We start from the raw sequence: 25,813 nt of genomic DNA on the forward strand, positions 1-25,813 counted from the left end.
ATAGAAACTGTCCATTTCTGATTTCTACTTTGCTCAAAGTATTCTGCATAATTGCAGCTATACCATACAATCACTTTATATTTAGCTTTATCTATTCTCTATACATCCTATCACACATAGTTATATTTTAGAAAGCACACTTCTAATTCAACAGAGTGTGACTATTCTAGGGCTTCTTGGTAGGTATGATTTGCCATTGAATGCTAACCACGACAGAGATGATGGTACAGTCAGGATAAAATAATAATTCAATAAGCTTCATTTATTATTATGTTTATATCTCATAGGCTCAATGAGGAGTAGGCATTACAAGAGAGTATTTGTTCAATGCTGATTTTAAAATGCTATTTGTTAGGCAAAGGAAGTATGTTAAAAATAAAAAAAGTAATAATTAAAATGCTACTTGCTCAGTGGTATGTATGTTAGTTACTTTGCTGATTCTAGTTTGAATTTCATTTGTTTACAAACCTAACATTTACCAGGATGCCACACAAATACCAGAAGACTTGCTCCCTAAATCTCTAGCAAATAGGCTTTACTGTAGGGTAAATAACTATAATGATACCTACATTTTTTTTCATTTCTCATAAAGCTATGTGCTGTCAACAGTTTAGAGCTTTGTCAGTCACACGCTGCTCAAGGCTATTCTTGAGTGAATTCTTAATGCCTTCTGTGCCATAACTATTTTGGGGTTTGGTCTTGTTTTTATCTGACACATTAGTAGCAAATTCCATCACCTCCAAAACTTGATGGCTTTCATGATTTAGATCTCCTTTCATCATGTATCTTTGCATGTCATTTGACAAACTGACAGCTCTCAAGACGCCTTGTTGATAGCACTCTTTGACACTGTTTGATACTGTCTTCAGTCTTAAGATAATTAACTGTGAGCTTAGTGCCATACTAATTCTGGGGGACAGTCCATGATCAACGGCATGTTTTATTATATGGATGCTTCAGGAGAAAAATGATCAGCATAAAATTATTCAAATAATGGATTTTTATAATACTTGGAGACGACTAAACTGGGAAAGCTTACCCAATTAGGTGTCTCTGTTTGGATACCATTTCTAGATTTGCTCCTATATATTCAAGATGGCTATGTAGAAGTGACTGAAAAACACTGGCTCTGTTACGCCACACCATTAATATCAACACATGAAATCATATAGGAGGCCATTTACTTTCATGTAACAGCTGTACAGTAACTGGTAAAATCTTAGCTGAACTCAAATTTGTCAACCACTTACATAAAGCCACTGAATATAGTACAGAGAGCTTAACCTATTCTTTGTGTCTTAAAAAAACCCTCTTATATACTGGGTCTCTTTGGGGAAAATGGAATATTATTCCTAATATTCTTGCAAGGAATACAGTTTCATGCCAAACACAGGATGAAATCCAGAAAAAAATTCATTGCACATTACAGACAAAACCAGATTGCTGGCAGATAAGAAAACTGCAGACTCCTTAATGTGTATACGTTCTTAAAAGTAAATAAAACAAATATCTTACCTCCCTTATTTTACTAAAACACTAAAATACAGTATTTGTTTTCTGTTGCATTCTTAAAATGTTTTTGGAGGACTAATTTAGACATATTTAGAAAATATTTAGTGATCAAATATATTCCTTAACCCTACAATCTATTGATAATTGTGTCATCCAGGTGGTGTTACATACAAGTACACACTGCAGACGAAAGAAGTCTGTATCTTGAAGGCATTCAATAATGCCAACAAAATGAATGAAACATACAGTCACAAAAATTTGTCTAAGAATGACAAAGAAAAGCCTACAACCAATACTGTGGCAATGGTAAACATTCATATTTTATTTTTCTGTTAAGGTCATACTATGAAATTTATTATATTTATTTCTTCTATTCTACATAGGCCAATTAAAGGTCAACTCATCAACTCATTATGCCAGCTCAAAGAAAAATTAATACTGTTCTACTGTTTTAACCTTTGGATAACAATTTCAACCTTCAGACAATTCATATATCAGCTGCTTGACACTTCCTAAACTAAACTAATTTTTTTTAACTAGGTAAAAAAGGTTGAATTACAAGCAACAAAAATAACACAATAATTCCTTGCAATATATTAACTTCATACACTATATAGTAAAAATTAGGATACTTTGTGTTCTTTAAATAGTGTATTTTTAAAAATTAAGTGGATTTTGAAATCAGCTTACTTTAACTCCACTTTCTTTACTCTGGTTGCTTATAAAACTTTACCAGACTTTATCAAAAATTATTTTATTCCTTTGTGTAAAAATATAACACACACAAAAAATGACTTTCTTTACCGAAAGATTCATGAGAACCAGAGGAGAAAATTCAGCAATGCCAAAGAGCTCAGATAAAGAAAAATGGAAGAGTTATATGAAACAATGAGTAAAGAAGGTACAATTACCTAATTTTACTTGATCCTGGTCAAAAGGCATTGTTTATCTTAAGTATTATAAAAAGGAGCTCTCTGGAGCATTCTGGTTATAACATTTGGAAGATACAATGACATAAACCTTTTATTACTTTTAATTGAGGTTTTGCCTGAAGCTTCTCTCAACTAAACCTTAGGGTTATCTCCACTTACAAAAACCAAAAAGAAAGAGACAGACATTCTAAATATTACACTATTTCAAATTCAAAGTAAGACACACAATTGTTACATTTAATGTTTAAAGGGTATATTTTTAGCAAAATACTTAAAAAATGCAAAGGGGATGAAAAATGGCCACTGACACTTTGTTGGAGAGACAACAGGATGCGGTGGGCACAGAAGCAACCTGGAAAGCGCAAGCCAAAGCTGGGGACAGCCGCTGCTCAGCAACCCACTCATTGGTTGCTGCATGTGGGGATAAAGGGCCAGTACTGCCATATTTTACGCTCTGCTCCAAGAACAGTGAGATTTCTCATTTTTTAAAATGTAAAAGCATCTTCATTTTTAAATGGTGGCAACGGATTGAAAACATGTAAAAATTAGATGTGGATAAATACCAGTGATATCCTCTAGGCTACTGTATATTCTATACATGGAGAAGAAGACAAGCAGACTAGTCTGCATCAGGGGTGTGCAATCTTTTGGCTTCCCTGAGCCACATTGGAAGAAAAATTGTCTTGGGCCACACGTAAAATACACTAACCCTAATGATAGCTGATGAGCTAAAGAAAAAATAATCGCAAAAAAAACTCACAGTATTTTAAGAAATTTTATGAATTTGTGTTAGGCTGCATTCAAAGCTGTCCTGAGCTGCAGGTTGGACAAGCTTGGTCTATATCCTCTCAGTCTTCACTCCCTTCACTTTCCCATAAATTGAAAAGTGAAGGGAAACAGGAAAGGATCTCGAGATACGAGAAGTATTGTATCCAGAAATGCAGAGCAATTTTCTTGCTTTTAATACACAATAAACCACTTAAAATTATGCAGGGAATGAAGCTGACCAGGAGGAGAGATGGGGGAAGGTGACGCAGGTAAGTAAAACATGATGGCAATCTTGACTCTGCAGACCTAGCCTTCCATCACTACTGGTATTACTATTACTGGGACCTGATTCACTAAGAGCAAAGAAATGTATTTATCTTATATGATAAATTCAGTTTAACAAGAAAAAGCAAATATAAACTGAATATGCTAACTGTCAATACAATCACATTCTACTTTACTATTTTACTAAAAAGTATTCTACTTTACTTTTAAAATGAACATATTTAGTGATCAAATATAGTTAAGATTTTAAATGAGAATTAATATTTACCTATTGGATTAAAAACATGCATTGTCATGCCTATAGGAAGTTTTTTTTCCCCTATGTGGATATTTTCTATCTTTCGATCAGTAGTGTTATTCAGTGTTATTTGTATAGAGACCATCTTTTCACCAAAAATGCAAGGCTGTCTTGGAAAGAAATAATGGGCAGCTAGTCCTTTTCCACTCATTCGATGAAGCAGCACATGAGTTTTCGTTGGTACAAATGCAGGAGTACTGACCTATTACACATGGGAAAAAGCAAAAAAGATGAGTTAGTGAATATAGTTATTCTTTTAGAAAACACACATTTATGACATTTAATTCTTGGATTCCCTACAGTATTATGTGAACTACAATAACAAACATTAGTAGGATATCACACACATAGATATTAGTCAGAAATGACACAAAGAAGTAAATGCCCTCAAAACTGTATGAAAATTTTTCTGTAACTTCCAAGCATATATTAATTGTTTTTTACAACATAAGGCTAATAAGAAGAGCATAATCTCAGTAATACAAACATACTTATTTTTTTTTTTTTTTTTGCGGGGGGGAAGGGATTTATAAACTTTGTTAGTTTTTTTCCCTAGATCCTCTATATTTGGCGATCTTGCTAATTTTCTTATTGGTTTTAACAGTTTGTCAATTGATTTTCTTGGGTGTTTTAGCCAACTACCAAGATGAACATCTTGGACCTTCATTTCCAATCCTGACTCCTTGAACTGTTTTTTTGTTTTTATTTTCTTTTGCTGTAAACTGAAGACCATGGCTCCCAGGATAAGGTGGCTTCTTCCTGTGCCTTAATGATTGAAAAGATCTCTACTTTGAGATCAAGTTAACTATTCATTTATATTGTCTTCCAGATCTTTGATGGTTTCAGATTTTAATTCATATGGAATTGATTTTGATATACTGACTCCATATTTAATTATTTTTCTCCAGATACTGAACTAATTGTCCCTACATGAGCTAATGAATAGTCTTTCCTCAATGATTGTAAATGCAAACGTTCTAATTATTTATGTACTAGGAGATATTTCTGGGCCTTGATTGTCCTGTTAAACTGGTACCATATTGTTTTATTTTTTATAGACCTACAATATAATTCAATTATTTGGTAAAACAAATCTTTCCTTGTTTCCCCCTCCCAATATTTTCTTGGTTAATCATCTTTCACCCTTCTATTGAACATTGGACTCTTAATTAAATTCTTCCCTCAATCTCATTTTGATTGAAATCATAGGCAGCATATTAAATAATGAAACACTGTCCATTCTAAAACCATGTGATAGCTTTCTTCCCATTCAAAATATCAGTATTGCATATTAGGCTTGACCTGACACGGGCAAGCATTAAAAAAAAAATCAATTTGTAATTAAATAGGCTTGATTAAGATTTTTTCCTGACAAGTGTGGTCTCCCAACTAGATTATCTATTGTAGTTTTGAGAGTATGTATCAACCTATTAAACACTTTCACTATGCCATGTACACCTGATGACATTACAAACTTAGCAATTATAGTAATGATTTAAAGTTCAACAAAAATCCAAGAGTTAAATATCATATATACAAAATGATACATCATGCCTACTAAGCATCATTAAAACATAGTATTCTTTCTCCAAAAGCTCAACAAAAAATGTGGGCAATTTAAAATAATCATCACCTCTAATCTCAGCACTTCAAGAGAACGAGATAGGAGGATCGCTTGAGCCCAGGAGTTTGAGAACCAGCCTGGGCAACATGGTGAGATCCTGTCTCTACAAAAAATGCAAAAAATTAGCTGGGTGTGGTGGCATGCACCTGCAGTCCCAGCTACTCAGGAGGCTGCAGTGGGAGGATTGCCTGAGCTCAGGAAGTTGAGGCTGCAGTGAGCCATGATTAGGTCACTGCACTCCTGCCTGGGTGACAGAGCAAGACCCTGCCTCAAAAAAAAAAAATTAAAAAAAAATTAAATAATCATAAAAATTTATAGGAGAGTTTATTTGTAAAATATAATAAACAATTAGCTAAATTTAAAATTTTGGTTATATAAAATAACAGGGCTACTGGCTTATTCATTCTACTTAAGCCTTCTGATGATGATAACAACAATCTAGTATTTTAAGTTTTCAAAGCAATTTCACTTCTAAGGTTAGGTTCTTTTCCTTGAATAAAAACTATTTTCAAAACTCTTCTGTTTCTTTTCTTTCTTTTTTTTTTTTTTTTTTTTTGAGATGGAGTCTCGCTCTGTCGCCAGGCTGGAGTGCAGTGGCACGATCTCAGCTCACTCAGGCAGCTCCAGACTCTTCTTGGTAACTGAGACCAGGCTTTTCCCATCAAACTCCTTGAGCTGCTGCACGCAGTACTCATCAATGGGCTTGGCTGTATATACTAATTCAAAGCCCCACTTCTGCACTTGCTCCACAAACACAGAGCCAGCCGCCTGCTCTTTGCTCTCACCAGTGATGCTATAGATGGATTTCTGTGTCTCTTTCATGCAGGAGACATATTTTGACACAGATGTCATCTCATCTCCAGACTGGGAAGTGTGATACTGCAGCAGCTAGGACATGCGTCGCTGGCTAGTGGAGTCTTTGTGCATTCCAAGCTTTAGATTTTAATTTTTAAAATTCTAAAATTTTTTTTTTTTTTTTTTTTATAGATAGGGGTTTCACTCTGTCATCCAGGCTGGAGTGCAGTGGTGCAATCATAGCTCACTACAGCCTGGAACTCATGGGGTCAAGTGATCCTCTTGCCTCAGCCCTTTAGGTAGCTTGGACTACAGGTGTGTATCACCATGCTGGGTTAATTTTTTTTTATTTTTTGTTGTGATAGTGTCTTGCTTTGCAGCCCAGGCTGGTATCAAACTCATGGCTTCCAGCAATCCTCCTGCCTTGGCCTCCCAAAGTGCTGAGGTTACAGGGGTGAGACACCACAACTGGCCCAAGCTTTACATTTTTAGATAAGGCCTCATTGAATTTCTTGCAATTCTCCTTGTCTTCTGCCAGCTCAGAGAACAGCTCAAGGCACTTCTTAACAATGTTTCTATGAATGACTGTTAAGATTCTGCTCTGTTGGAGCATTTCTCGAGAGATGTTCAGGGGCAGATCCCAAGTCAACCACACCAAGGATTAAAGTTGAGATACTCCGGTATCATCATGGCTGTCCATGATGAACACGTGATGGACACAGAGTTTGTTGTTCTTTTTTCCTCTCATTCTCAAAGAAGTCAAAGGGAGCCAAACAAGGGATGAATAGCAATGCTCTGAATTCCAACCAAGCTTCTACAGAGAAGTGCTTGACTGCCAAATGGTCTTCCTAGTCACTGGTGAAGCTCTTGTAGAATTCTCTATACTCCTCCTGGGTGAATGTCATCAGAGTTTCTGATCCAAATGTTCTTGGTCTTGTTTAGTTCTTCCTAATCAATGATTTCTCCTTGACCTTGTTGGTTTTCTTTTTCTTATCCTTACCATTGTCATCCTCTTCATTTGAACCCACATCTTCTTCAGTCTTGGACTTTTTCTCATCATCTTTATCTTCCTTTTTTTGTTTGTTTGTTTTGAGATGGTGTAATACTCTGTTGCCCAGGCTGGAGTGCAGTGGTGTGATCTCAGCTCACTGCAACCTCCGCCTCCTGGTGGATCCTCCCACTTCAGCCCACAAGCTGGGACCTAAGGTGCGCACCACCATGCCTGCCTAATTTTTTTATTTTTTATAGAGTCAGGGTTTCACCATGTTGGCTAGGCTGGTCTCAAACTCCTGAGTTCAAGCGATCTGCCCACCTCAGCCTCCCAAAGTCCTAGGATTACAGGCATGAGCTATTGTGCCTGGCCTATCTTCATTTTCTTTCTCACCTTTCTCTTCCTCTGCCTATCATCACTGATTTTCTTCTCTCTTTCCTTCTCCAAAGAAAGGGTAATGGGATAGCCTATGAACTGTAAGTGCTCTTCATTACTTCTTTGACCTTCCTCTCTTCTAAGTACTCTGTCTGGTCTTCTTTAAGGTGGAGGGTCACTTTGGTACCCCTGCCAATGGGCTCTCCATGGTCAGCACATACAGTGAAGGAACCCCCACCAGAGACTCCCAGGCATACTCTTCATCATTGTTGTGCTTTGTGATCACAACTACTTTCTCTGCCACAAGGCAGGCAGAAAAAAAGGCAGCACCAAATTGCCCAATCATGGAGATATCTACACCAGCCTGAAAAGCCTCCATAAATCCTTTAGTACCAGGGAATCACCCTGACTTTGGTAGACACAGGCATTGACATGACCAAGGCTGATCTCCTAATTTGGGAACCATTACCATGGGTTGGGGATGATGTCAATTTCCAGCTCTTTACCACTGTCCAACTTGGAAGGGTTTGTCAGGCTCTTACATCAAATCTTGTCCAATGCATCAGAAACATTAGATCAACTCCTGAAGGAAAATCTCCTTGTTAGAATAGAAGGTATTGATGATGAGAGACATGAGTTGGGCAATACCTGCCTGAAAGGCAAGTTTCCACCTCCTCCTCTCCACGTGCACTTTCTCAGGCATCTTGAAAGAAAAAGGCTACAAGTACTAGAGAGCAACGTGGGCTGGGACTGTCCAATATGCACATGACACCAAGGCTATACTGGGATGACTCCAGAGCTATATATTTTATATTCATACATTTATACTCAGCAAAAATCTTCTTTTTCCCCATAAATTCCCATGCTACTGAGGCTATGATAATCAACCTTAAATATAAGCTCTTATATGGCTAATTATATTTTTCAGTGTTACATGTTTATTTCCTTAATGATAAGCATATTAGAGACAGTGACCAGGTCTTACTTTTATTCTACATTGTTCCACAAACATATTTGTTATCAAATCATTAAATAAATGTTGATGTAGCCAGCTTTATCTCTGTGGAAATTCACAAAAAGTTGGCCTACATATAATATTGGGAAAGAAAGCTGAAACTGTAATGTAAAAGGGAAGACTATTTGAAAGTTGGAGAAAGGCAAGGGTAGAGGAGTGGGACTAGAGCAGAACAGAACAAAGGTATGGTTCACAGCGGCCAGGGATCAGTACTGTAGATATCATACAAGGTGGTTAGAAGTATGCCTTTAGTCATTTAAGAGCCATCAAACCTTGGCAGACTCACTGATTCCGTCTCTCAGTCTAATCCTAGGATGTATGGTCTAAACATTTATTTTGAGTTTTCAACTTTGTCTCAAAATTCTACAGCTTTATTATAATTGTCAAAAAATATGTTAAGGGATGAATAAAGAAAGAAAAACAGTATAATTCTCTCCACTCATTCTTTCCACATTCAACCAAGTTCAAGGTAAAAAGTATTCTCTAATGAATTCACCATCTAAAAAGGCCCTCCCTTACAACCTCCAAAGGTTATCTGTGACAATTCCCAGAGGTCTATGCACTCTTTCACAATAAACAGGATCATAAATGACACTTCGTGGTAATAATATATACTTGTTTAACTACAGAAAGGTAGTAAATGAAAACATAGCCAGGTGTGGTGGCTCATGCCCGTAATCCCAGCACTTTGGGAGGCCAAGACGGGTGGATCACTTGAGGTCAGGAGTCTGAGGCCAGCCAGGCCAACATGGTGAAACCCCATCTCTACTAAAAATGGAAAAATTAGCTGGGCGTGGTGGCATGCACCTGTAATTCCAGATACTTGGGAGGCTGAGGTGGGAGGACTACTTGAACCCAGGAAGTGGAGATTGCAGTGAGCTGAGATAGTGCCACTGTCCTCAAGTCTGGGTGATGAAGCAAGGCTCTGTCTCAAAAAAAAAAAAAAAAAAAAGAAAGAAAGAAAAAGAAAATGTTTGATTACTTTTTTACCCTTGTTGCTTAAGTTTATACAAGTCATATTAAGCCAACCTTCTCCAGCATCTAGATAAAATACATAGGTGATATTTTGTTCAATAAACCCAGTGGGTTCCATAAATCCTTCGACTACTTCCATATATAATACATTTAATCCAGTGTTATATTAATATTAATATATATTAAGACTTTAGTTCAATATTTTGTACATCAGACCAGATACCCATATTCCAGAAATATATATGAGATCTGTGGCTGCTTATATTCTAAGATGTTCAACATTGCAAATGGTGTTCTTGACGTCATATTTTATAGACAACAATGATTTTATTAGATGCAAAAAAGATAAAACATAAATTAACTATAAAGTGATCTAGATTTGGGCTGTGCAAATGAGGGTTTAAGAAAAAGGGAAGATTTAATAAGTCTAAACACAATACATGTAGGGCAGAGGTTGCAAACTATAACCCACAAGCCAAATATGGCCTGCTGCCTATTTTTAAAAAGTGTCACTGGAACACAACCATATTCATTCATTTACATACATTTACATACATACATTCATTACATACATTGACTGCTTTTTTACTCTACAATGGCAGAGGTGAGTAGTTGTAATACCTAAAACATTTACTATCTGGTACCTTTACAAAAAAAGTTTGCTGACCCCTGATCTAAGGGCATAAATGTTAGATCCTTGCCATTCCACTTCCCTTCCCTCGTTGGAAACAATTCTCTACAGCAGAGGGTCCCCAGTCCCTGGGCCATGGACCTGTACCAGGCCATGGGCTGTCAGGAATCCGGCCGCACAGCAGGAGGTGAGTGGCTGATGAGAGCAAGCATTACCGCCTGAGCTCTGCCTCCCGTCAGATCAGCGGTGGCATTAGATCCTCATAGGAGTGCAAACCCTATTGTGAAGTGCGCATGCGAGTGATCTAGGCAGCACGCCCCTTAGGAGCATCTAACGCCTGCCTGATAATCTGAGGTGGAACAGTTTCATCCCAGAACCATCCCCCTATTCCCAATGGTCCATGGAAAAACTGTCTTCCACAAAACGGGTCCCTGGTGCCAAAAAGGGCTCTACAGGTCTCACGTCTTCTGAGCAGAAACATTAGCAACTTTGCTTCTGAAGCTCTTTTCAAAGATGTTTCTACAGCAAACAGCCTTTGGAAGACAGAGGTAATGCCTCCCTCTGGGGCAGGTGATACATTTGTTTGTTCATTGTCCAGGATTAGAAAGATAAAATCTCCCTCTGGGGCAAAGGCTGAATAGATTTGCTAACAGTCCCCTTATAAAAGCCTAGAATCTTTTTTTTTTTTCTTAAAATACTTTAAGTTCTGGGATACATGTGCAGAATGTGCAGGTTTGTTACATAGGTATACATGTGCCAAGGTGGTTTTGCTACACCCACCACCCTGTCATCTATATTAGGTATTTCTCCTAATGCTAGCCCTCCCCTACTCCACCAACCCCTGACAGGCCCTGGTGTGTGATGTCCCCCTCCCTGTGTCCATGTGTTCTCATTCTTCAGCTCCCATTTATGAGTAAGAACATGCAGTGTTTGGTTTTCTATTCCTGTGTTAGTTTACTGAGAATGATGGTTTCCAGCTTCATCCATGTCCATGCAAACTACATGAACTCATCCTTTTTCATGGCTGCATAGTATTCCATGGTTCACATGTGCCACATTTTCTTTATCCATCAGTTTATCATTGATGGCCATTTGGGTTACTTCCAAGTCTTTGTTATTGTAAACAGTGCTGCAATAAACACACGTGCACATATGTCTTTATAGCAGAATGATTTATAATCCTTTGGGTATATACCCAGTAATGGGATTGCTGGGTCAAATGGTATTTTTGACCTCTAGATCCTTGAGGAATTGCTGCACTGTCTTCCACAATGGTTCAACTAATTTACCCTCTCACCAACAGTGTAAAATCGTTCCTATTTCTCCACATCCTCTCCAGCATCTGTTGTTTCCTGACTTTTTAATGATCCCCATTCTAACTGGTGTGAGATGGTATCTCATTGTGGTTTTGATTTGCATTTCTCTAATGACCAGTGATGATGAGCTTTCCTTCATACGTTTGTTGGCCACATAAATGTCTTCTTTTGAGAAGTATCTGTTCATATCCTTTGCCCACTTTTTGATGGGGTTGTTTGATTTTTTTTCTTGTAAATTTGCTTAAGTTCCTTGTAGATTCTGGATATTAGACCTTTTTCAGATGGATAGATTGCAACATTTTTCTCCCATTCTGTAGGTTGTCTGTTTACTCTGATCAGGTTCCTCTCCTGTAAAGCAACACACTGCATGTGGAGGCTTCACCTAGACTTCAGCATGTGGGGCTCAGAGAAGTGATGCAAATGATGCTACTCTGGCTACTGCTATTGCTTTAACAAACTGTCCTTTGTCTCTGACCAGGAGTCTTGTGTCTTCTACCAGCATTCATGAAATTGTTGCAAATTAACTAGTTAGCTTGTAAGTAGGGTAACATCTCAGACTCTTCACAGTTCTTGATGCTTGATTTAAAAAAAATAATTTAACAATTCCCAGAGCTGCTTATTTCAAACAGCTAACACTTAGACCACCATATACATCTGTGCAGTGACAACTGACTGAAAGGGTGGATAAGAGCTAAAATCCAGCTTACATTCAAGGGAAACATTTTGGAATCTGCACAATGGTGCCATACAGGCTAGTGGCTTTACTGATCAGAATATAACTTTACACAGTAGAGGTTACTTTTTTCTTTTGGCTTTCCTTTATGAAAATCCATGTTATGACTTTAATTATTCCTGTGGGTTTCTGAAGTATCAGAAATGTTCTGATAGCCGACAACAAAGTGTTGATTAAGTCCAATGACAATGCAGAATAAGAATTCATTGTTTCAGAATTGCTTTTATTTGGTTCAAGACTAAGTGCTGGCCTTTTGAAGCTTTGCCCCCAAAGCTTCTTTACCCTATAGTGGTTATGTATGAGACTGTCAGCCCAACACGCCCTACTATTTTCTAGAAACCTTGACACATTCAGCACATGATGGAGCTGGCAAGTTCTTATGCCTCTTCATGACTGGCTGCAGTTTACTGGTTCAGGGATGGTCATTTGGCCCAATGAGTTCCTTTCCTAGGATTTTTGGATTTGGTACCTAGTAATTTGAGCCAGACTCTCTCAAGCAGCCAAAATTCTGTGATTTAAAACTCGAATTTTGTCTGTGGCCACATTTCCTGCCACATTGTTCAGTGAGAAAAGAAATAATAAAGCAAATTTCAAAGAAAAGCATAGATGAGAGACAGAGAAACTAGTTGGTAACTTTGATCTGGATGGTTCTTGATGCCCAGACACATTACTGTCCTTGCTGAAGTTGTTTTCTCTGAACTCCAGCTGTAATTTCCTATTTATTTAGTTACTACTTAATCTAGTTCAAATTGGGATTCTATCATCTATCTCCCCTATTCTACTACTGGTTGGGATTAGTCAGATTTCAGGACACTAATTGGAAGGGGAAATAAGCTTGTAATGGGAGAATGCCCTCTTCCTCCCCTTTCTCTAAAGTGCTGGTAGATATGGAACCAGGAGATCAGAGACTCAGGTAAGGCTTTTGATTAGACTGAACCATGTGTATCTGCCATATCTGTAGGTCAAAAACAGTCAAATTATCAATTTCATTGATTCAATTAATAATTTGTTTTGGGTCGAGGCTACTTAATCCTACCTTTAATAGAAAACAACTTTGAGTCCTTGATGTGGGCCAACCTAACTCATTGGAGTTCTGTATTGTGGTTAGAGAGCAAGGCCCACACTAATAACAAAGTACGACTTTGCCTTTCTTTGTCCTCTGACTCTGTGTCTCCCTTCGGTATCTTGGGGAGAAAGGTGGTAACGTGCAAGAATTAGGTATTTCACGGCTCTCTGTCCAATAAGAACACCGTTATTTCAAATGCAAAGTAACTACAAATCATGAATCATTACTCACCATTAATTTATTAATTCATTCTTTCATGTAAATAACATTTATTCAATTAGTTGTACCAGCCCTGTGCTAAGGAGTATGAAACAGAGACAAAGCCAAAGTATCCTAGTCCTCAAGAAGTTTATTGTTTAGCCTGGGAAAACAAAGTAAATCAACTAGTGTGATAAATGTCATGACAGAAGCAGGCTCAGTAGGCTAGAAGAACACAAAAGTCATCGCTGACACCTGGGGAAGTCATCACGGATGAAAACCCAGTTATTTTAATGAATTAATCTGGCTATTTCTCACTACTGCCACTGTTACCAGCCCGGTCTGAGCCACCACTATCTATCATCCAGATTATTCCAACAGCCTCCTAATTGGTTTCCTTGTTCCTACCCCTGCATCCTATTGAACATAGACTGAATTGCTATGTTAGTCTATCCTGAACACAGTAGCTAGAATGTATCAGTTAAAGTTACATCATGCACTGGGGTGATGAAATAATTTGTACACCAAACTCCGTGACATGAGTTTACCTATATAACAAACCTGCACATGTACCCCTGAACCTAAAATAAAAGTTAAAAGAAAAAAAAAGTTATATCACGTTTTCCCTCTGCTCAAAACCTGCCAATGGCCAGGATCCTTGTTCCATTTCCTTGATCTTGTTTCCTATTACTCTTAAACTCACTGTTTATTCTACTCATTGCCCTGACTTCCTTGCTATTCGTTTTGCATATTAGTAATGGTCCCACTATAGGTTATTCCCTTGTACCCTCTACCTGGAAGGCACTTTCTCCAGAGACCCACATAGCTCAGCCGTAGAATGTCTGCTCAAATATTACCTTCTTAGTGAGGCTTAACCCATTGGCATCCCTCCCTTCTGATTTCCTTTTTCCTTTTTTATAGACACTTAATACCTTCTCTAACACAATATATAATTTACTTTTTTGTTATGTTTATTACCTGTCTTCCCATCTACTTCCCATTTTTATGTTCAATGTATGAAACCTAATTTTACCCCTTTCTCAGAACTCAAAGCATAATTTTACTATTTTAAATGATTATGGAAATTTGCAAATAATATACCTCTAGTGTTGGTCATAACTATACATTATTTAATGCTGAGTACTCAATTATAACAGTGTCCTTAAAAATACTACAGCCTTATGGGAACACACTGTGGTGATATGTGGAGATCTTCTATATTAATATTTGTTGGTTTTAGGATGCAACTTGAATTTTCTATTACATAAAATTGTGAACAAATAAAAAAGTGCATTTCTTAAATGCACAAAGAACAGCTTATTGAGGGATTTCTACAATACAAACACTAATTCTTGAAATGTCTACTTTTAAGTGTATTATTTTATTAAAACTTGTATAAACAGGATAGTATGAAAGACAATGTTTGAAAACATTAGTTTTGATTTAATTGTTTAATGACTAATGTTCAAAGAATTAAAAACTTAGCTGCATTATAAGCAAATGATATGGGTCATCTTCACTATGGCTCGTGAGGAAGTAATTAGTTCAGTAACTGCAGTAACTGTAAAATAACAAGCCTCCCCCAAGAGTTAACAGAACAAAAAGCATCCAGTAACAATGAGATAATCCTCTACAAATCTTTACACAGCATATGTTTAAATAATAAAAGTCGTTTGTGTACCATTAGATGGTTTATGAAAATAAGCAATCAATTCTGCAGACACAACATTATTTCTAAAGGAAATCTATGTGACTCATGATGCCTGTAGATACACAGAGACAAACCACACATATTTTATCAGTTTATTACAGTAAGCAAATAAGCGTGGAATGAGAGTGCACATAACTGTCTACTTAGCGCTTACTGAAACATTTATAAGAGCTGTTATCTCCCTAATAACAGACAGACAGCGTGCAATTTTAGAGAGGAGAAAAGCTTCATATTTTTTAACACTTCACTAAAAAGTAACTGAAGAGTGTAAAATGAAAAATACTCTGTGCAGTTAGCTGGTAATGGACCATATTATCAACTCAAGTTAGATTTATAGGATACAAACTAGTCACTAATAGTTATTTTATGACATAGCATGTCTGCTTTTTTTTTTGAGATTATTAAGATTAAAGTTGTAAAACTTCTTTTGAACATAGCTGTTCAAAATGACTGAATTATAAAATTTAAAATGAGATTTGAAAAATAAAACATGGAATAGCAAGTAAGTGCCTTAGAATAAACCTTGTTCAGCATCCACATTACTATTTCAAAGATGACATTTCCACGTAAAGCTTTATGAAAACAATGTTTTCCAGCCTTTTATGCTTTAATCCACATTTAGTTACTCAGTCATTAAGTATTATCAATCCATTCTGTTTTTTAATTTCAAAGATATGAAAATCTGCAGTATATAAAATGCTCTTTGTATCTAGTTTTGTTTGGCTTACTTTACTTCAGTATCTATTTAGATATATAATTTATAAAAATGATGAGGTAAGAAAATAGCTATAAACAGAGGCACAGCTTCATCTCTAAAATTAGTACTTTTAAAACCAATGTATGTCTCAATTGATAAGATGTGTAATGCAGAAAGTCACAGTATTGTCTCATTTATCCTATAAACTGTAGAAAGCAGGTCTTGATTTTACCTTCAATCCATTTCATTGAGGCTAGCATTAACCTAGTATTGACCTAGAATAGGATTAAAAAAAGTAAAGGGCAAATTTGCTTAACTCTTACATATAAGCACAGACTCGAAGAAATATATTTGAATATTTCAGCAAATATTACTTCAAATAAATGGTTTTTAATACTAAAGATAACTTCTTCCTTATGTATATAAATTTTGATATAGAAATTTATGATAATTTCTCATATTTTATTTTAGTAATCAGTATACATTATAAAACACATGAGACTTTCTCACCTCTTATTTTGATAATAATATATATTAAAATATATTTGTGGAAATACTTGAACACATAATGAACAAATATTTAATGAGCATCTTAATTCATGCTCAGTATTAAGCAGGCACCAGGAAATCATCCTTATAGGCCAAATCTGGTCCACTGTCTATTTTTGCAATGCCTGTTCACTAATAATGACTTTCACATTTCTAAATGCTTGAAAAATCAAAAGTAATATGATTGTAACATTAAAATGATATTAAATTCATTTTAGTGTCTATAAATAAAGCTTTACTGGAACACAGACGCACTCATTTATGTATTATCTGTGGCTGCTGTTGCATTAAAATGGCAGGGTTGAGTGTTGTGGCCTGCAAAGCTGAACATCTTTACTACCTGGCCCTTTACAAAAAATGTTTGCCGATCCCTGGTATAGGATATATTCAATTTACAATGGTTTTGAGATAAGAAAATTAATATCCCATTCTTTCTCCTCCCCAAAGACAGATCAATAAACTTCACTATCAATACATTTACTGCTTTTTTATACATCTGAAAGCCAGAATGATGTCTATTTTTTTTATTTATCACGTACATGGTAAGTAGCACCAGAACCATGAATACGGATATGTTATACTATTCATAGATATGTTCTCCTATTCTTTTTATATTTCTTTTCTGACTTTTGGCTTAAGAGTACTAATAAAAACAAACTGAATTTGATTTGTAAAGTGTTCAGCATGAAGTTCTCAGTAACCGGTTGTAACAAATTTCATTAGAACCCAGAGCATTTTACAGAAGCCCAAAACAATTATGCATTGCTAAGCTGTGATTTGAAATATGTGATAATTACGTGATCTTAGTAGTTCTACTGCTTTTTCATTCACAAGATCAAAAACACAATATAAAAAAGAAAATGCTAGTGTCTTCTCCCACTATAACCAAGCTCAGAACCTTGGCATTATCTTTGACATCCTCACATTAATTAGAAAACAAATTCACTGTCTCCTGCATTCATTTCCTCTTTTCTGTCCCTCTACCACCAACTTAATTCAAGTCTTCATTAACACTGAAAATATTTTTAATTTTTTTTTTCAAATTACAAAAGTATTATATATTTATTGAAAATAATTTAAATAGTATGAAAATATGAGAAAAGTCAAGTCCCAGTTGGGCGCAGCAGCTCACACCTGTAATCCCAGCACTTCAGGAGACCGAGGCAGGTGGATCATGAGGTCAGGAGTTCAAGATCAGCCTGACTAATATGGTGAAACCCCATCTCTACTAAAAATACAAAAATTAGCTGGGCGTGGTGGCGCATGCCTGTAATCCCAGCTACTCAGGAGGCTAAGGCAGGAGAATCACTTGAACCCGGGAGGTGGAGGTTGCAGTGAGCTGAGATCACACCATTGTACTCCAGCCTGGTGATAGAGCAAGACTCCGTCTCAAAAAAAAAAAAAAAAAAGAAAGAAAGAAAAGAAAAGTCCCCCTCAGGTAACCATAACAATTTGGTGTCCCTTCCGATCTTTTGCTCCCTTATGACTTCTCTTGCTTATACTGTACAAGGTCTCTCTAATTTGCCCCTGTCATTAGGTTCGTTTTACCCTGAGCTGTACCACAAGCTGCTATACAAAATAATTCTCTTGGAGTTGTAACTCCTTCATATACTCAGCAGTGAGGTGTGGTGGTAAACACAGGGCTTTGAAACTAAACAGATTTGAGCTGAAATTGGTTTTATACATAGCGCATGTCTTACTAGCCCTGTAACACCAGAAAAGTTACTTAAGCTGAAGGGATCTCAATTTTCAAGTCTGTGAAATGGGGACACTAGCACCTATCTTTCAGGGTTGTTTTAATCTAGGCTAAACATAAACAGCTGGAGGCATGAAGGGCCTGAGGAGCATGATAAGCACAAGTAAGGGAGTGAGTTAAGATTTCAGAACTGAAAGGATGAAAAACTGAAGTTCAGTGCAGGTGAAGTTATTAGAATTGAACAGATCAAGAGACTGTGAGGTTACATGTTGCACAGGTTATGAATATGAACAGTGCGGTTCTCTAAGATGATAGTGGGCCAGAGAGATTTTGTATGAAACACTAAGATCTTCACTGAATATGGGTAAGTGATTAAGAGATCCAAAGATAAGAATGACAAGGGAGGGAAGAAGGAATAGGAAGATGGAATGGGCCCCATAAAAGGAAGGAAAATGAGGATGAAAACAGAATGGCCTAAAAGGAACAGTTGAGCTTCACACAAACAATCTTGGTAGTAACAATGATTTCGTCAAAGACAGAATTATCAGGCATTATGAATGGGGCCATGCTGAACAGATTTACAACAGGACTTCAAGATCCAAATGGAGATTCTCAGAGAAAAGCTAGGCCATGAACCTTACAAGTGTATGAGGGAAACCGTAAGCTGTTCTACATATTTCAGAGATGGGACTGTGGCCTCTAAAAGCTGGCTGTGTTGCCTTGCATTTAAGTGAATTGTGACTTAGGGACATGGATCCCCCTTGATGAAGGATATGGATGTCACCTAGAAGAGGTCCTGGAGATAAGGAAAGAAGTATGTCTTAGTAGATGTACAAATTGGAAAGGGAATTTTATTATGGGTATAGTGATTTTAAACTACAGATGCTTTCTTTGAATCTGACAGAAGGGAAAAGGATCCTTATACATCCTAGATGCCAGTTCCAGGTACCACAAGTTGCTGAAAATTTCCTGATGCAGGGAAAGGATGGGGAAATGGGTTCCCTGAGACCATAGGACAGACAGACACACACACACACACACACACACACACACACTCACTCACTTATATAAACATTATTCCCCTTGCTCTGTGTGTAAATATTTTAAAATTTTCAGTAAGGAGGTGGGGATGGAGAGAACGTGATTTACTACATAAGGCCTGGTTTTCTTCATGGTAAAGGCAGCTGGCTGCATGGCTCTTCCGGGTCAAGTCCTGGGATTGAGCCTCATTCTTGCACTGTGGCACTGGCCAGGTCTTCTCAGGCTATACGTATTTTTAACATATTAAGCATTTTTCTTCAGAAGTAAGAATGGTTAGTTTCCTTCTCATTAGGCAGGATTACAGCTGGCAGTGGTACAAAGGAAAACACTGGATTTTAAATTAGAAGACCTTCAAGCTATTTGATGAGAAGAAAATCATTTAACTTCTCTGTGCTTGTATTTGTACCTAATTGATAGGATTCTTTTGAGGAGTCAGTGTGACACTGCATGTGACAGTGTGTTGCTGGTGAAAGTCTCCTTTTTTAATTATTATTAAAGACAATGTTTATTAGCATAAGACAAAAAATAGTGGCAGAGCTAACATTGAAATGTAATATTCTTCAGTGTCATTTCTGTCAAGCAATAAGCTATAATTCCTTTTTCAATAAACACAAAATGGTCCTCATGATAAAGGAAAGTAAAGGTCAGTCATGCAAGCTCATGGGGAGATTTTTTTCTCTCCTGCAAGGAGAGAAGTGGAAAGAACTAGCATTTATTATTTCTTTCCAAAGATTAATGACAGTTGAGGAAAACTTTTTTGAATGTGATCTTAATTATAATCAGTATCCTTAACAAATAACTTTTAAAAACAAATCCATAAACTGAGATTAGAATTGTCTTTAAAATATCAGTTATTTAATAAACTGCATGTCTGAAAGTGGATTTCAAGTGATAATTTCATAAGCATACATCATAAGGAAAAGGAATCTCAGGGGAAGTCTGAATGCTACATCACAGGGGACAACCACACCTTGAGACAATATTTTACACTTCTTTACTTCCTCAGGATTATTTATTAATAAAATTTCTACTAGATACCTATCTTCAGTACCAAAATGACAGAATCCCACTTTTATACTAATTGTAAGGAATTAACTCAGTATTTGGACATGTTGAAAAGACTAATGATGAATACCACTTTTTAAAAAAAAGCAATGAAGGTACCCCCAGGAAACTGCATGGGGTATGAGACGAGATGTCAAACGATCTGGTTTATAGTTTGAACTCAGCCACATATTAAATGGTGAGACCTTAGCTAAATCACAACCTCAGGGCTTCTGTTTTCCTCTTCTGTAAAATGGGGCTAATCATACATATCCTGTCTGTTTCACTGAGTTGTCTTGAGGATCAGATGAGACCATATATGTGAAACTGATTTTTAAACTGCAGAAAGTTCAATAAAAGACATTATTGGGATTATTAGTAAATTGAGTTTTCAGCCCACGTTAAAACACCAATCTGTCAGATAACGCAGGGTCATGAGGTTAAAACTACATATCAAAAAGCTGAATCACCATTGGAAAAAGGCTTTTATAACAATATTGCTGTATTTATAGATAGTACCATCCAAAGGGCTTTACAAAAGTAATCCCTTCCCCCCACATGTTTTTCCCTCCTCTGTTAGTTGTGGGTGAAGAGAACTGTTCTCTAAAAGGTTTCTAAATGATGTTGATGTTAAAAAATATAGTATCACCATTTAACAGCCTTTTAAAGAGCAGTCCCCAGTATGGTCTTTGTTAACAACTGCGGAAGGAAGGGACTATTTTTTCAAAGGCTTTTAGAGGATGTTGTTAAAAGAATATATAGTGACATCATTTAAAAGCCTTTTAAATAATAGTCCTCTTTCCCTCCCAATTGTAATGTCCTTGGCTTTCATTTATTTTGTACTACAAGCTGAAAATGGACAAGCCAACATATTATTGGCTATGGCAGCATTTGTTGGATGGAGAATGATGCATTGCTTTTAAAAAGGTTGGTGTCCAGAAATAAATCCAACTCTTCTAGAACATAGTTTCATTTCTATACAGGATATTGCCCACCCACCTTATCATCAACTTGTAGTACTTTTTGTTTGTTTTCCTTAAGAGTTTACTGAAAAAGACACCATGCCAACAGGAAAGAAGTCACAGCTAACTCATTCCGAGATTTCCCACGGCATGAATCTAGTTCCACAATCGACTGAGGTTTGCTTCAGTGAACTCTCCATCCAATTTATGGCAAATTCTAACTTTTAGCTCCTCTTCTGTAGTCTTTATTGATCTCTTTCTTCCCACTGTTCCTCTCATTTTAGTTTAGTCCACTAGGAGACAGCAGTGGACACTTACGGTTCCTTTCCATACTCAGCTCCCAGGGAGGGGAAAAATGAAGTCGCCCGTTTGGTTTAAGGCACAAAGTCTGGGGATAGACAGTAATCTTTGAAAAAAAGAACTAGCCAGGGAAATAATCATATGATATGAAACAAATTTCTGTCTCTTCTTGTGTTGGGTCTTTTCAGAAAAGTGTCCCTTCATTTTAAGAACAGGATTTCATAGATCTATAACACTTTGATGAAAAAATAAGCCTTTAAAACATCTAAATGTACAGCCCTCTAAACACACTGTATTTTAATCCTAAATTTTAGTGATCCCCTTACTTTTTGCCAATCTTGCACACAGAACTCACTTGTTTATTCTATGATTTACTTAAATCACAGTAAATCATTATTTGTGATCTACTATCATAAATCAGATTTAGTTAAATATTAATTACTACCCATAATGCAATGCTCAGTTCAAGTCCCAATTTATCTATTCAACTCTTCCTGACCCTACTCCGGCCCATTATGATCTTAATCATATTCCATTTGATATGTTATAATTTAATTTTCACACTAACTTTATGTATACTGTTGTATCCCACGTAACTAACAAAGTGCTAAGCCTAGACAAGAATTATTTCTTTATTACATAATAATTTCATACCGAACAAAAAAGAATTAGCCAGGTAAATAATCACAGTATGCAAATCATGTTTTTGCATGATTTTTGAAAAATGTAAATAACTTTTTAGTTCTCTACTACCTTAATAGCACCGGTTAGTTATCTGTGCCTATAATTATATTTGATGGTAAATAAATATTTTAAAATATTTTAAAACATCTGGATAAAAATTCATTTCACTTGAGATTTATATCTCCATTATCTTGAGATAAATATTTCACTAAGAAGTGCTATTACAGGCCGGACGCAGTGGCTCACGCCTGTAATCCCAACACTTTAGGAGGCCGAGGCGGGCGGATCACGAGGTCAGCAGTTCGAGACCAGCCTGGCCAACATGGTGAAACCCCATCTCTACTAAAAATACAAAAATTAGCCAGGCATGGTGGCAGGCACCTGTAACCCCAGCTACTCCAGAGGCTGAGGCAGGAGACTCGCTTGAACCCAGGAAGCAGAGGTTGCAGTGAGCCGATACTGCACCATTGCACTCCAGCCTGGATGACAGAGTGATACTCTGTCTCAAAAAAAAGAAAAAAAAAAAGCTATTATAATTCTGATTCTAAAGTAAAGTAAATAAAAATTGGTAAAAATTTGAAATATAAGTGTTAAATTTCCTGACTTGAAGCATCAAAGAGACAGTACTAGGAAGATATGAAAGTTTATTTAATATGACTGATCTGAAAATTTCAAATTTCTCTTAATTTCCTTAACTGTAGTTAAGCAGAACTGCCTCAAATACGAATTGCTTCATTAGGCAGATGGCCATAATCTCCACAGCAGGGCTGCATCTGAACTCTAAGACTAGTGAGTTATCCCCATGGTACAATCAACATCATGACCAGAGAATACAAGCCTGGGTGTGGTGCTGGGTTCTGCTCTTCATGGAAATGGCCTCTATGAGTGCCATCGCCCTGCCCTCCTGTTCCTCTGCAATTTGATAGGGTTGGGGTGAGACATGAGTATCTGAGTCACCTCCCTCTTCCCACAGGTTCTGTAAGTGAGGCGGTATACAGAAAAACAGTCCCTCCAAAGGTGTCTAGGTCCTAATCCACAGAACCAATGAATATGTAACACTATGTGGCAAAAGGGAATTAAGGTTGCCAATAAGTTGACTTTGAGATGGGAGGTCATTCTGTATTTTCTGGGAGGGCCCAATGTAATCACACAGATCCTGTAAGTGAATGAGAGAGGCAGGAGATTCAGTGTCAGAGTGATACAGCGTGAAAACAACTCAATTGGCCATTGCTGGCTTTGAAGATGGAAAAGAGCCATGAACCAAGGAATGTGGGCTGCCTTTACAAACTGGAAAAGTCAAAAAAACAAAAACCAAATTGGATTTTCCCCTAGAGCTCCAGAAGGAACATGGTCATGCTGACGCCTTGAAAGATAATAATAAATTTGCACTGTTTTAAGCCACTAAGTTTGTGGTAATGTGTTACATCAGTGACTGGAAACTAATAAAGGTAACTGCGGTGCCTAGTTGAAAACCACTGTTCTGAATTCTTATGTTGTGAAACCTATCTTCAGAGTTTATAGTATAGTTTGTATGCACACAACTTTTTCAATGGCTGATCTGTGATCTGAGAAGCAACAAAACTCAGCTTTCTCCGCAGTATTTTCTCATTGAACTTAAACTCCAACTATTATAGACACTAATAAATTTGAGTGGCTCTCAAATTGTCAGAATCATTTTAGACAGCTGGTTTAAAAAAACTCCCCTCCCCTAACACTCCTTCTATGCTTTCAATAAGCACCATGCGTTGATTTTTATCTATTTGTAGTTAATAGACAGGTGCTGGCAACAAATGAAAAAAATAAAAATGAACTGCCATCTGAAGGCTTCAATTTAATGCACTGCTTATTACCTAAGACTCCCTCTTTACCCCCTTTATTTAGTATGAATCTTTCTGGTAAAATACACATACGAAGCATTTTGCATATAAGCAAAGGGGATTATCATCAGAAGTAGTAGTAATAGATATAGATACTTGGTTGAAGAAATACAGAACAGACATGTTACAATGGGGAAAAGGAAGGAAAACAAAAACATGAGGGGGTCTGGGTGGGGTAGAACAAGTTCAGGATAATAAAATACCTAGGTTAGAAAAGTATCAATAGTAAGTAGGTATCAAAAAAGAATGGAAATCCTGAAAACTCTAAAATGTGCCATTTTTGTCTAGAGTTACCTTTCTCTAAAACAAGCACAATACAAAAAGTCAGATGTTTAAAAAAGTTATACCGAGTCTCTGAATGAGGACTCTTAAGCATTCTGCAACCATTTGTGTCAAGTTAAGGTGTCTATAACCCATTATAACCACTGGAATAAATACAGGTGCACCAGTGAATGCTTATGCAATCAGGTCTATGTGAGAAAAGTGGAACCACAAAATATATAAGCAAATGCTGCTCAGAAAAAATTTAATTCAGTCTGTGTCGGTCTGACAGAAACACACATGTAGAAGGACAAAATGTTTCTTTGTGGATATTCCGTATGGGTAAATCATATTATAGAAGGCATGCACATTGTAACTCAAGAATATATTACAAATATAAAACAATGTTTTCTCTGTGGATTTGGCAGCATTAGTAATTCCTTCTGTCATGATCCCAAGACACCTTATGTAAACGTCCACTGTAGCCCGACTCATACTCTACTGAACTCTTGTGTTTACATGATTTCTGTTTCCATAAGACTATAAGATAGGACTCAAAACTGACATCATGACTTATTTTTTTTATTTGCCACAGCTCATACCAAAGATCAGAATGTAGTAGACATTCCATCCATGCTTATTAACAGAAATATTCAGGTTTTTGGAAAAAAAAAAAAACCTTTCATCACGAATACCTTAATCCCTAAAGTTTTACTAGAAAGCAAAAGAGAATTTCCTCTATCCATGGATAAAAGTCTGCAAAGAAAATAAATGGCATTAACCTATATCCATGATTCTACTCAAATTATTCTTGGAGGACTAAGAAGAGAGAAATTTCAAACAACCATGTTATGTAATTTTTATGTTTAATCTGACACCTGCTCAGATCATCACACTACCTCTTGACATATAGTGGCACCCTTTGGTTGATACCTTTGAAAAAAGAAGTACTGAACCACATATCCATAAACATACTTCCAGAAAGCACACCGATGAGTCTAAGAATACAAATAATCTGGTCAAACATAAAAAAAAAAAACACTTCTCTTATGATTTCCCACATTCCTCATTGATCAAAAGACTGATGAATTGATAACCTTCTCTAGGTATGTATCCTTCTTTAAAAATCAGTTAAAAGGTATTGTTTTCTAAGAGAAAACCAGATTTAAAAAAAGACAGACGTTAATTTCTGATCGTTTCCTTTCAACTGTTTTACCTATTCCCTGAGCATTTAAAACTAGCAAGGCTTTCAAACTTGGTGAGTGGTATAGCTACAGGTTCTAGTAAATAAAGCTATGTAAAAATTTCAAATTCTTATCAAGAAATTTGAGAAAATTCTGACACACATTAAGTATGGTAGAAGGTATAAGACTAAGTTGTCAGTGGCTGACATGTTCTCACCATCTATATGATGCTGGTATGATCAAGCACTTGATGTAATGCCTAGAAGTAAAATGAACCTGTGAACATTTTCTGG

The 25,813-nt window shown here is 36.6% G+C and overlaps 1 protein-coding gene and 1 pseudogene across 1 annotated transcript in view; both read right to left on the reverse strand.

Annotated features, from left to right (window-relative positions):
* AP3B1 (adaptor related protein complex 3 subunit beta 1) overlaps positions 1–25,813 on the reverse strand; it is a 293,463-nt gene that overhangs the window by 33,034 nt on the left and 234,616 nt on the right. Inside the window, exon 23 of the mRNA XM_002815683.5 lies at positions 3,766–3,997. Coding sequence (XP_002815729.2) covers positions 3,766–3,997 — 232 coding nt within the window. The remainder of the gene's footprint in view (positions 1–3,765; positions 3,998–25,813) is intronic.
* LOC103890661 (heat shock protein HSP 90-beta-like) lies at positions 5,809–9,865 on the reverse strand (annotated as a pseudogene).

This window comes from Pongo abelii, chromosome 4 (genome assembly GCF_028885655.2).
Source record: "Pongo abelii isolate AG06213 chromosome 4, NHGRI_mPonAbe1-v2.0_pri, whole genome shotgun sequence".
NCBI lineage: Eukaryota > Metazoa > Chordata > Mammalia > Primates > Hominidae > Pongo > Pongo abelii.